This window comes from Pocillopora verrucosa, chromosome 10, assembly GCF_036669915.1.
Source record: "Pocillopora verrucosa isolate sample1 chromosome 10, ASM3666991v2, whole genome shotgun sequence".
In the NCBI taxonomy this organism is placed as follows: Eukaryota; Metazoa; Cnidaria; class Anthozoa; order Scleractinia; family Pocilloporidae; genus Pocillopora; species Pocillopora verrucosa.
Genome location: NC_089321.1, coordinates 18977458 through 18990501, shown reverse-complemented (window position 1 = coordinate 18990501; position 13044 = coordinate 18977458). Strand labels below are relative to the sequence as shown.

At 38.2% G+C, this 13044-nt stretch overlaps 3 protein-coding genes across 3 annotated transcripts; 2 read left to right on the top strand and 1 right to left on the bottom strand.

Moving 5' to 3' along the window:
- Positions 1-713: 713 nt before the first annotated feature.
- LOC131787101 (uncharacterized) lies at positions 714-5331 on the top strand. The gene is made up of 4 exons (XM_059104186.2): positions 714-810; positions 1532-1628; positions 2120-3088; positions 4832-5331. Exons 2-4 carry the CDS (start codon positions 1553-1555, stop codon positions 5098-5100), a joined length of 1314 nt encoding a protein of 437 aa, XP_058960169.2. The 5' UTR covers positions 714-810; positions 1532-1552; the 3' UTR covers positions 5101-5331.
- Positions 5332-6039: 708 nt separating this feature from the next.
- LOC131787100 (major facilitator superfamily domain-containing protein 6-A-like) lies at positions 6040-7770 on the bottom strand. Its single transcript, XM_059104185.2, has one exon. It carries the CDS (start codon positions 7686-7688, stop codon positions 6051-6053), a length of 1638 nt encoding a protein of 545 aa, XP_058960168.1. The 5' UTR covers positions 7689-7770; the 3' UTR covers positions 6040-6050.
- A 3246-nt stretch (positions 7771-11016) lies between these two features.
- Positions 11017-12552, top strand: LOC131787042 (major facilitator superfamily domain-containing protein 6-like). The gene has a single exon (XM_059104112.1). It carries the CDS (start codon positions 11017-11019, stop codon positions 12550-12552), a length of 1536 nt encoding a protein of 511 aa, XP_058960095.1.
- Positions 12553-13044: the final 492 nt, after the last annotated feature.

The window sequence follows — 13044 nt, the reverse complement described above, 5'->3', positions numbered from 1 at the left end:
AACAATAGAGTTCAATTTCAAAACTTAGTCTGCCGTAACTATTTCTCAATGTTCATTGACTTGCGATTAGAATTCCCTTTCAAGAATTTCTTTCACAATTAGATGTTAGCATCAAATTGATGAATTGTTGGATTAAAGTTTTAGAATACCACTCTTGCGTCGACGGACGTCAAGTTAGTGGAAATACAGAAGTGTAACATATACGAGTTTACTAGTTGAGGAGATTTTTAGAAAAAGGTCTGAAACCAAAATGAGGCCACCTTTAAGATTCAGACCCTGAGCAGTGTTAATTTATTCACAGCCAAACAGTTTTGAACTGGTCTCGGTGGAATTCATTTCCAGTCATCATGAGTCCTTTCCAATCTCTGGGTTCGGGTGTTTAGTAGATCATTTGCAAAAATAAATTCGGGGCATGAAAGGCAAAATTAAAAATTAGAATAAAAAGGTGGAAGCTTGACATCATAAGGACAGCTACGAGTGTCTACGACCCATTCCCAACCCGAACCAAATTCCCTGATTTTGCTGAGTAAAATAGGACTTTTCTTTTTACAAGAGCGAGTGGCAAATGTTTGTTTACTCATTAGACATTTCAAGGTATTAGTCTCCAAAACTAATCTAGGCTTGCTATAGATGGTACCCGTTACACAAGCTGCGCAATTAAAAACAAAACAGGTTGCTTCAAGCATAATTAATTTCTTTGTTCGATTTGGCCTCTTTCTAATGGGTTGATCAAACAAGCGCTATCATCGACTTATGCTGCGAGCACTCGTCTTAGTTAAGGACGACTACTTCTAAACATATCATTTTTGCGTAAGTATGTGATCCATGCTAACTTTACTATGATCTTATGTAACGGTTGTGGCACGCTGTTTTGATTAAGTTTCAATCTAATAAATTGGCTAAATTTGTTTATAAGTTATATAAAAGTGTGTTCGTTATGGAAATTTCAGATTTGGGACAACTTTCAGTTTTCAACCAAACTGTGTATAATAGCATAATTAATCATCTTCTATGGTTAATTTTTTCCGAATCCTAAGTTAGGATAATGAGCTGTTAAGTTGTTTAAAAGCTCCGTCCACCTGTGTTAGGGCCGTGACATTTAAAAATAAACTTTCTTACATGCTTTGCTTTTGACTTTCAAAGTCATAGCTTGCACATCCCGCGATAATTTCTCTTGTTATTCTATGAAGGAAACATACGTCAAGCTTAGGATATGGATAAGAAATTTCACCGTGATTTTGACAACAGTCAATAATAACCTTACTAAAGCGGGCTGGTCCCATTCAGCAATTTCTCTTTTTTCCAGATTGGGAATATAAAAAATACTTCAATCAACCATCGCCTTTGCTTTGACTGTGATCATTAATCATAATTTTTTCTTCAAAGAAGAAAACAAGATGCCCATTGGAAATGAGTTAATAATATAGAGGATACCCTTTTTGAGAGATTGAAATAGAGGCATCACATTTCGTGTTATTCCGTGTGCAATTTTTTAAATCTGGAATGTACTTTTTTTTCTGTACACTTTTAGGTGAAGTAAAGCACAGTGGTCATGGTGAATGCCAGAGTAATTTTCCTCTTTTTACTCACGTGTTCCATTTTGAAGTGTGGAAGTTTAGTAAGTAGAGGTACGATCTAATACAATACATTCCATCACTTTGTACTGAACATGCTTTGAATGACTTAAGTTTATAAAGGAGAAACCTCCACCCACTGAAGAACTTTTCACTTTTTTTGACAGAATGATACTGTTATGAAGTATTTTGTTAGTTGGTCAAATTTGATTTAGTCATTTGTTTATTTCAAGTATTTCCTTACTATTTGAATTCAAAGCTTAAGTTCGAAGTTATTAGGGTTTCAGCGATCGCGATGAGTTTCCTAACTTCCATTATTGGACGTGCTTACTTTGTCTACTGACCTCGCCTTGCACAACCCCACCAAAGTTCTTGTTTTGGCTTACGCGGCAAAGATTGATTCGGTTGACCGGAAGCATTAAGTTAAGCTAGTTTCCCTGTCATTACGTCTCACCCGTAAATATTAGAAAGTCCTCTATTGCTTTGAACTGCCTTGTCATGTCAATCTGGTAGATTCCTAACCATTTCTTCTAAATTCAATGTAGGAAAGAAAAAGCATACGGCAGCCTATCAAACCTTTGACAAAGTAAAAAAGCAACAAGTTGTTGTTCCGCTGACAAACCTTCCGCCCGATAGCTACGTTCGCAACAATATGATGCCGTCACAAATTCTGCAGTTGGACGGAACAAATGAGCTCAGTCCTTTAAAGTCGCCAAATACTGTCTTCGTAAATGGTGAAAATCAAGAGGACCAGAATTACCCTCTAATAGATGATGGTCACCAAATGGATCCCAACGATGAACCGTATCAAGGGTTACCCACTGAAGACAACACTTACAACACAGCCTACTCGTCTTTGTTCGGGAATGAGATGGCAGATTACAATGATGTTGACAATAATGACGATAACAACGTGGCCCGTAAGGACAATGATGGCCAAGCTACTTATGATGAGCAATCGAACGAAGAATACCTAAACGATGACACTAGAGAAGAACAGGATCCACCGGTGAGGACCATGGTACCAGAATTCAACAATTACCAAAATAATTATGCTGCCATGCAAGGTGCTCTCATTCCTACGCTATCTGGCCTAATTTCCTCTCGAATAAGAGCAATAAAAAGATTAAACTTACTCGATAAAACGCAGCACACATCTACGCCGTCAAAGTATGCGCCTTTGGTAAAACAGATCCTTAAAACTAGAGTTCGAGGAGGTGAAAAATTGTCCAGCTTACTTTCGGAAGGTGTGGCAACTAAGAAGAATAACGCAACCCAAATTCAGAGCCATAATCAGCAGTCCAGCGACACCGACGAGACTAAGATTACAATAGAAGATACTAAAAAGGAAGAACTGAGATACAAGAGTATGCTAAAAAGTGCTGAAATGGCAGCAAATCTAGCCGATGCCGCAAAGACTCTGACGAAGCTTGTGAAGAAATTGACAGCTCAAGATGCAAAGATCGCTAAAAAACCAGAGGAGGAGCGTACGAAACATAACCATAACAACGGAGGTTTGTAATAATTTTATTAGACTAAACTGTAAACTCTGTCGTAACTTTCAAAGAAATCTATTAGCAACACAAGCATTCTCGAACCTGCACTGGCTTTAGAGTAAACCTAAAATGGAGTGGAAACTGATTTATCCCAAATTAAACTCGAAATCATGTGATTACCTATACAAATGCGTTGGTTACGTCTAGTCTGTAAAAATACTATCAATGCAGCGTAACTAAAGGAGTATCGTTCGCGGGAGAATCTTACGGGCTAGTCTCATGGGCGCTCCCCTTGTTATTTTGCTTCACAGTTTCAATAAAAACGATGTAACTTGGCGACTCCATAGCTGAACCAGTAACTGATTTTTATGTTCACCCCTGCTCTAAAATTGAGCGAAGGAGACCATTATGTCTTCTGCCGATAACGGTTATGTATCAGTTAATTATCAGATAGCGGTCTCAGCCAAAGCCGGAGAACGCTGCAGCTGGAACGAAAGCTGGAGATCATCAAAATCAAACAAACAAACACGACAAATATATGTCACAAATGACAGAAGTAAAAGACCGGAAAACGACTGAAATTGACTCCCTTCTCCCCCCCCCCCCCCCCCCATCCCCATTCATATATGGACCGGATAAAACACTTAGGTTACTTCGAAACGTATAACGATCAAAGCCATTATATGTAGTGTTAATGCAATACTTTTTCAACATAAAGACCAACGTGGTGCGACTAAGGAACCTATCCGAAAGAGAATTCCTTCGAAACTCTACAGAATAGCGAGATTGCACTTGTTCTTGACTTGGTCTCAGTGGGTCTTCTACAAACCCACTGTCCAAGTACCTGACCACCGAATCTTAAGACCCACTGTTAACTTTATCTTTGCAGCCAAAGATTTTTTTATCTTCATCTTTTATCAATGACTATTAGCTGCTGCTCCACTTCAATCTGCTTTACTATGCACAATGATCGCCATTTCTCGTTCTATTGTTACAGTACCATTAACTGTTACGAGATATTATGGAAATATTGAGCCTCTACCGACCAACTTGCTTTTACTAAAAAACTAATCGTATCAAAAGTTAATCGGGTCGAGGCCGGAGGTAATGTGGCATTATCAATGATGTGACTCTGAAAATAACGTGACTTTAATGTGTTTTGGTGATCCGCTCACTCGAAGCTACTCTGACTATTAGCTGCTTCTGTTAAATAGTTCACAAGTGTGAAGTGAGCTCTTTGACCGTCCGAATTCCTGTGCAGCAAAGGGGCAACGACATGGACGTGTTTTGATCAACCCAAGAATGATACTTCGAGTTTCATAAAAAAGTGCTCTGCGTAAGGGTAAATGGTAATACCACTAATGTAGAAAAAATTCAACCAGTTTGTCAGTTTCGTCTGATCGCTTCCGTGCGTACAAAATGTCCAGCTGAGCTTTTAAACCGCTAGTTATTTTAAATGGAGAGTAATAGGATAGCCTGACCATCGAGGCTACAAACGATAGCCTGTGGTCCTATCGAGTTGGAAAAAATAGATGAGAAATCAGTTTGACTCTCCTCGAGTCAGATTCATCCGTAACATCGGTTATCTATCAATCCATGTAATTCTGTAGCTCTCGGAAACATTCATAATGGTTCTTAGCACGGTTCCTCCGGTACTAAAGACCTTAAACCTTAATCGTTTTGAAATTACTAAAATGGCAGTCAGAATTAAGTGTTACGAGGAGAGACCATGATCATGGTGGTTTTTTATCCTGCCTACAGACAGCTCTGAGGATGGTGAGCGATGGTCAGAATGGTCCAAGTGGTCACATTGTACGACAACTTGTGGTGGAGGATTAACTTATTCCAAACGCAGGTGCATGATTCATCTTCCTTCAGGTCACGGACAGAACTGTACCGGCAAGAGTATCAAGGTTCGACTCTGTCACCTTAACAGCTGTAAATCCACTGAAACAAAGAAAGTAAACCTAGAGCGCACGTTAAGTGAAATGGCAGAGGACAGAAGTCATATTTACAGGCCATCAGTATAATAAATGGACAATAGATTAAATAAGAATTATTCTAATTTGCAGAATTTCAAAGTCATATCTGGTTATGTCTACAGTTGTACACTTGGCAAATTCAAAAATACCACAAATTGCCTATAATTGGTAAATGTATCTACCCTTTATTTAGCCTTCTGATATTCAAATCCTTATGTGCAATATCGGCAGTGGAATTGATTGATAAACCTTGTTTCGAAGAGAAAATATACTTTTCTATAAATTATAAAGGGATGAACGATTTTCAAATTTACAAAATAAAAGAGGCAAAGCTAGTTGTTTAGGTCTCGTCAAAGGTATTTGAGAACTTTCCCAATACAACTTAACTCTTTTCCATTCATTTTCCTTTTCTTACCACTACAACTTCTTTTGAAAACTAAAAACAATTGCTGGTGCGGTATTACCGTAGGAAAATCAGCATGAGGATCAATTTGTCACTGCTCTGGGTTATGAAATTTGTTTGATGTATTTCCGAGCTTCAATCTCCGATGTGATCATTTTTTAAAAATGTCGGATCATAAAATGATTAAGACGATCGTCCTTTTGCAAATATCAATTTCCACATAGATGGAATAAAATAAAGGCCGTTAAATATCAAGTAACTATAATATTATGTATTCTACATCAGGTCTGCTCTGGTGAAAGTTAACGTAGTGTTACAAATCGATTGTTTTATATAAATTTCGAATCAGCTCCTGCGCTTACGTCGAATTTGTTCTACTTCACATGTGTACAAATGATAGCCGGGTACTATTGGTGTTTAAAACGATTCGTTGTATGTGTTCCAAATAGCACACCTTAATCGAATTTATTTGAAAATCTGTTTGAATTGTTGTTCGAAGAAAATTCACACGGGAGATTAAATTTTCTGCGTGCAAACAATGGAAACACCAGTTATTAGTAATAACAAATTTATTCTGTGATTTAACCAAGGGTAACTACTCTTCAAATTCATCTGCTTTGGATACGGTTTTAAAAGTTATATCACTGCTCTTCTCTGTTTGGCGAACATTATTTACTATGATGAAAACGAAAAGGACTATCAAGCTTAATTCTCCAAAGACTAGAAAGGCAGTGCTGGTACCAAATTCATGAACCATCACACCTCCCAAGAGGCCGCCACTAGCGTAACCAAGACCGGTGTAAAATCCATTAACGAGACCCTGAAGCGTTGTTGCCACGCCAGGCTCCGCACCAACATGAGACACAAATGAGGACCAAACAGCTGCAGTGGTTACACCTTGAATAAATTCGATAGGCAAAAAAAGCCACGGTCTGCTACAATAAGAATAGTAGAAGAATCGCAGAGCGTAGCATAGGAGTCCGAGGTACATCACCCGGAAATGTCCAATGTTTCGTAACAGTCGCTCTGACAGTAGATATACTACTACTTCTGCAGTACTGTTGGATAGAATAATTAGTCCAAACAGTATTTGTTGGGCCCCTAACTCGCGAAGATGCCAAAATAGAAACGTCTGTATAAAACCAAAAGCTGTGCCACAAAAAAATACAATGAATAGAAAAAACGCGTAATCAAATTTCTTCAGCACTCTTAGTCCTCCTATGGCTGTTTCCTTGCATTGTGTGTGATCAACGGGCTTAAATTTAAAACGACTTGCTACGATCAATGCAGTCACCATGAAAACTCCAAAAACATAAAAACACGGAATATAATTAATGTCCATTTCCTTGCTACAAGGATTAGGGGTTCTCCGTCCACTTATCGATGTACCAACGATGAAAGCTGTCATACCATAACCAACTGATCCCCAAAAAGCCTGCTTGCCGTATTCACGGCTATCTTCGGCGAGGATCTGCAGAGTGGCTGTATCTGCCAAACACTGCGTCGGTGATGCAAAAATCTGTCCAATTACTATAACACAAACCATGAAAATGAACAATCGAGAGGAGTCGGATATTTTCTCAGGTGATGGGTAATATTGTAGATTCGGAAAAGTGTCCTCTTTGAGTTTAGTCGACTTCTCAGGCTCGTAGTCATTTGAGAAAAAGCTTAAGGCCCACGGAAGATATTTGCTGGTTCCAAAAATAGATTCATAAGAGCGAGTGTGGTCATGAACAATTTCGTCGTTAGATTGGTGATTTCGCGATATTACCTCGGTGAAGTTAGTCAGTGTAGTAGAGCCATTTTGGAATAATGACAAAGACAAAGAGTTCATCTCATAACAGGCTTTCGGTTGTTCTCCTATCGGTATTATTGCCAATGAAAATGTTGACAATAGCCAAGCTGACAATCCTAATAATAAAACAAATTTACTTTTATTGAAGCGATCCGCAAGGGCTCCCCAAACAGGCGTAAAAACAAATTGAACAAGCGACCGAACTGCCACAAGAATACCAAGCTGTCGCGGTGATAGGAACAACTGTTTAAAATACAATGATAGATAAGGCCACAGCGATCCAAAAGCCGAGAAGTAGAACAGGTAAAATAGTTTGGACACCAGTCGCTTTCGGTTAATTTTACAATCGAAGCGATGTTTTGAATTCTCATCTCCTTCTTCATCATTGACACAAAGTCTCTCAGAGGACATTTTTGAATCCTTCGGGCATTTTTCCATTGACTCAGCAGAACTGTTTTGGGATTTTCCAGTATGCACGCGGGGCAAAACAGATTGACAACCTTCATTGATACCTTAAACCGGGATGTTGAGTTACCTACAATGAGGTGACATCATCTGGGGAAACAGAAACAGTTTAGTTCAGTCAAGTTAATTTTTTATGCCTGAAGCAAAATTAACGCTTCAAGGCAGGTACTTCGATTGTTCCTTTCTCCTTATAAGGAGATTGATTTGATGATCATTTATTCACTAATAAAAACTTGATAGCCGGCCTGATCTCGGAAACCGATTTCCCATGAGTATAATAGGTCAAAGAAAAAGCCATCTCGCAAGATTTTTAGGGTTAGCATTTTCAGCGTTACTGAAGTCATGAAGAGAAGATAATCGCCCTCGAGAATCGTTGCTTTTAAAGTTGTATTTCAATTGCGGTCAGGCCGTCTAAGGAGAAGAAAATAATGGTCTGTACCTTTTCTGAACAGGTTTAATACCATACCATACCGTTTGCTGACAATGATATATTCCCGCATTTCTTGGAAGAGGAATTTGCCAATTCAGTGAATTAACTGTTTGGTGTTTATATTTAGTTAGGTATATTGTCGTGGCATAAATAATTTTCCCCCTCCTATGTTACTAGAGGTAACCACATCATCCTTAAACTACGGGTTGCACCATGTTGTCTAGGATTTTTTACTGATATACTTCATGCACCGACTAAGCTAACTTATTTATGCCTTGAAACCCTTCAAATAAGCAAACAGGTTCTTGATTAAAAATTAGTCAATGCTTTCGTGATTGCAATAAACGTGTTCCCAGATTCATCTGGTAGTATTGACTACGCATTTTTTAAGAATATTTTTGAGTAATAGTTTGTGTGAAGAGTTTCAGGAAGTGGCTTTCAATTATTTAGTTAAAGTTTGGCATAAATTAAGACAACGATGCACTTACACAAATGCTACCGTGCCACCCGATAAGCTACTTGAAAGGATACGCTTATGGTCATTTTTGAAGAGTCGCAAGGATAACAACTTTAAGGTCTGGTACATCGAGCGAAAGTAGATCTTAAACATATTTTAAAGAAAGATATGATTAATCCATGCCTAAGGTCATCACTTTTGCATCGTCTTTAACATCACCTAAGATTGCATAGGAATCATACATGTTGACAACTGTCAATTATTATTATTCCATTTTTTATATCTTACAGCATTTGTGTGGATAACCAACTTGGCATCCATAGCAGTACTATTTAATCAAACAAAAGCCATTTTTTTGCACAACGATCATAACTTTTTTATTTATAGTTTGGGGAAATGAACACCCCTTTTACAAGAACTTCTGACCATTTGATTTGATAGACTGTTCCCCTACAAACTTGAATCCATACTTTGACGATTTTGTTCAAGCAGAGATAGCTACGTTACTTAACCTTCAGCATTATCTATAGACTGTTCTTCTCAAAAAGTTTATTCATTTTTTTTTCTACTTTTGTATTTATCAACTGAGTTAAACATGTTTTTATTTGATTTGGAACATCTTCATTACTGGAAGGAGAGTGGAGAGAGACCTAGTTATGCAAAGTACGGTAACATTCGTTGAGAGCCGAGGGAAGCCGCACCCAAAATGAGTGAAAGAGTCCTAAGAATTGGCATAAAAGGAATGAAACATTCCGGACTGTTACAAGATTTTAATAATCTCACATTCATGCGAAAATTTTCCAGTTTAATTGTCTCCAACATCACTGAGCCCGCCAAAATGCACAAGCTACACAACACAGTTTTTAGATTTTTTAGGAAACCCTCTTCCGAAAAGTAGGGATGAAACAATGGTTATCATATTTGAAGACATTCAGTAGAGCTTGTACACACTCTTTCAGTTTTATCGAATGTAAGAGGAATTATTTCTTCTTTTCCTCTCTTCCTTCTTTTTTCGCGCATTCGTATCGCCAAACTTTTCTGTTTGTTCTCTCGTTGCTCTACCATACAAACTATTGGCCCAGATGTCATTCAGATTTATGCCGACAGCAGGTAAAAGCTAAACATAGGCTAGCAACCAATAATCCAGCGGCCATTTCTTCAAGACATCATTGTCTGGGTTTGTTTCACGGCTTTAAGAGCCGCACGACTGTAGGGTTAGTACAGGTGGTATTGCATTTGCAGGCGGGGCGTTTTTTTACTTTTGAACTTAGCTGTTGAAGAACTTATTTAGAATATCTTAAGTGATTAAACAATTGAGTTGCATAACTAGTAAAATAAGCTACGCCAGGATTCTTAAGAAAATTCTCTTGACTTTATTTCCCTGAATCATGAAATAGTTACGAAATATTGCTAACCAAATTCTAAATACGCGAAAGATGATATAACTATTCTCTAAATTCACAGGATATACGTGACTATGGTTGATCGCAGGATTGGTATTCGCCACTATGTGCAAGACACCTTTTATCTTCGACCGAACCTTTCCGTGGTGATGGTTACACTTGTATTATTGCTTTCTTCCTGTTTCAGACGCTGATGAACTGAACGAAGAAAACCTTAAAGGAAAGATGATATTATGAAATGTTAATTCCTTTTTATCTATATTAGTGAAAAGATTTGACGGTACTTATCTTGAAAACATCTATTGAGGGAAAGTGAACCCTTGATCATCTTGAAAAATATTTTTAGGTTTTGAGGAATAATAATGATCAAACAATGTGACGTTTTCAGGAAATTTATTTTTTCTACAGCATGTTATGCTTTTGTGACAAACTGTACACTGTGGTTTTTCATCACTATTATCTCTGTGCATTACTCACAACGGTTTATGTTGAACTCCAAAGACTTCTCTTAAATCTCTGTATTCTGATCTTTCGATTATTGTGTAATACAGAAAATAATCAGATTATAGAAACGAATTAGACGTGACAAAGAATGATGTTCTATTGTTCGAAATGATTGTGATCATGTTTTCAGGAAGACAAAAACCGCGTGAAAATAAAATTTCTCGTGTTAATCGAAATACTAAGAGGGACATGGCAGCTGGTTATAGCTGGTGGTCAACGACTTCAGGCGTGCAATATGCCAGAAATTTCATTGACAAGCTAACTGTAATGTGCCAATAACTAGTAGTGGAGGAGATAAAATTATGACCATAAGCTACTGAAGTACTGACATTGAATAACGGAGTCCACAACTATAACTCTGTGAGAAGGATGTTTGAGGGAGTGAACCTGAACCGCAGATAGCGCATGCGACTTTCAAAAGAGAAGGTGTTGTTTTGTGAGACCAACTGCGTCGTATAGTTTTAACTTTTCTTTAGAAACAAAACGGTTTTGCGGAAACGTAAACAAATGTTGAGCTCCGGTGAAAATACTGAGCTTAATGGAGAGAAAAAGAGAAGCCCACGTTCAGCCGAAAGCGAGGGAAATTGTTGTCCAAGCGTCAAAAGAAAACTCATCCCGGCCAAATTGTTTTATTTCTTCTATTTTTCTTCTTTGGGATCACTGCTGCCATATTTAGCTCTGTACTTCAAGCAATTGAAGCTTACACCAACTCAAGTCGGTATATTAATGGGCTTGAAACCTTTTGTGGAGTTTATTTGTACCCCGCTATGGGGAGCCGTTGTGGATCGATTTAAAATGGGGAAATTGGTTCTTCTGATGTCTTTGCTCGTTGCTGCTTTGTCTCAATTCTCGCTGTCCTTAGTAGCACCAGCTGAACGCCTCTGTACCTTAAACACGATATCGCGATCAATCAAGGGTCGAAACGATTCATCTTATATTGCCACAAAGCATGGGAACTCTTCTAGTTACTGGGGGAATTTTGTTTTTGTGTCTTCCATTTTGGATGACCTTCCTTGGCCTCTAACTTATACCAGTAAAGAGATGGAAACTCCACAGACACCCAACACTGCGGAACTATTTACAATACTACTTATCATCATTCTGTTCAGCAACATTATCTCGTCTCCGTCTCTTGCGCTCGCAGACACAGTAACGATGCAAACATTAAGGCCAGATGTGCACCTGTATGGACGGCAGCGCCTATGGGGATCGGTTGGATGGGGAATAGCCTCATTTTTAGTTGGTGTTTTGGTATCAGTGAGTCATCACTGTCCAAATCCCTTTACAAAGCCTTCTGATATCAGTTACATGCCTTGCTTTGGTACATTTGGAGTTTTAATGCTTCTTGCAGTCGCTACATCCACAAAATTTAAGTTTGCATATGACTCTGAGGATGAGAAGGTCGAGGATACAGGATTAATGAACAATTTAAAGCAAAGCGTCAATATCAAATACATTGTGTTCTTATTTACTGCATATTATTTTGGAATCCTTAACGCCTTCACGAAAACCTTTTTATTCTGGCACTTAAAAGATTTGGGGGGGACGCAACTGCTATTTAGCATCATTGCAGCAGTAAACTGTTTCGCCGAAGTAAGTTTGTATCTTCTATCAGACAAAATCATTACTCGAATGGGACATACCCGTGTTATATACCTTGCAGCCGCAGGATTTACTTTTCGATGTTCTTGTTATTCGTTTTTATCAAACCCGTGGCTAATCCTTCCGTTAGAGTTTATGCCTGGAATAACAAATGCCTTAGCATGGGTAGCTATGCAGTCATATGTAAATGAAATATCGAGAAATGATAATGCCACAACTCATCAAGGTATTCTTTGTGGATTTTACAGAGGACTTGGCTATGGATGCGGTGAAGTTTTTGGAGGTGTGATGATCAACTTCGTAGGATCGGGAAATGCTTTTAAGGTCTTTGCAATAGGCGCAGCTTTTACGTTCTTAGCTAACGTTTTTGTGGAAGAATTATCTCAAGTCAAGCCAGTTTTAAAAATGCTGTTCAAGCGATTGATGAAAGTCAAAGAATAACATTTACAGTTTTTTAATGATTTAGCAGGTTCCACAAACGTAACAAAGAGAGGCAAAAAGGAGAAAGTACAACAGCAATAGCACACTTATTAAAGGGTAAGCTCGGGATATACATTCGATACTTCCCCCTGCTTCTATTAGGTGAAATACTCGCCTTTTCTTTTCATCTAGATTTGACGGAAAGTCTTAAGCGTAAGGGTAATATGTGGATTCAATGCTGAAATTTTCCTTACCTTTTGCATAAATAGGTAATATTTCAAACCACAGTCTTATCTTCTCCTCCCCCTTAGCGTATTCTTTCGTTTTCACGCGCGGAAAGCGTGATTTTATAATGTAGCCAATCATGTCCACAGACTTTGATATTGGCATTGAATTACATGGACACCTACTGGACACTTACTTTCGTGGACACTTACTGAGTTCAGTTTAACGAGCTTTTTTATCGCAAATTTGTCACTTTTTTTGGAAAGCGAGAACTTTCGAAGTCTTTAC

Coding starts and splice junctions, on each gene's coding strand:
- LOC131787101 (XM_059104186.2), top strand. CDS start 1,553: ATGGTGAATGCCAGAGTAATTTTCCTCTTTTTACTCACGTGTTCCATT. Junction 1,629..2,119: donor TGGAAGTTTAGTAAGTAGAG/GTACGATCTAAT, acceptor AATTCAATGTAG/GAAAGAAAAAGCATACGGCA. Junction 3,089..4,831: donor ACATAACCATAACAACGGAG/GTTTGTAATAAT, acceptor TCCTGCCTACAG/ACAGCTCTGAGGATGGTGAG.
- LOC131787100 (XM_059104185.2), bottom strand. CDS start 7,688: ATGGAAAAATGCCCGAAGGATTCAAAAATGTCCTCTGAGAGACTTTGT.
- LOC131787042 (XM_059104112.1), top strand. CDS start 11,017: ATGTTGAGCTCCGGTGAAAATACTGAGCTTAATGGAGAGAAAAAGAGA.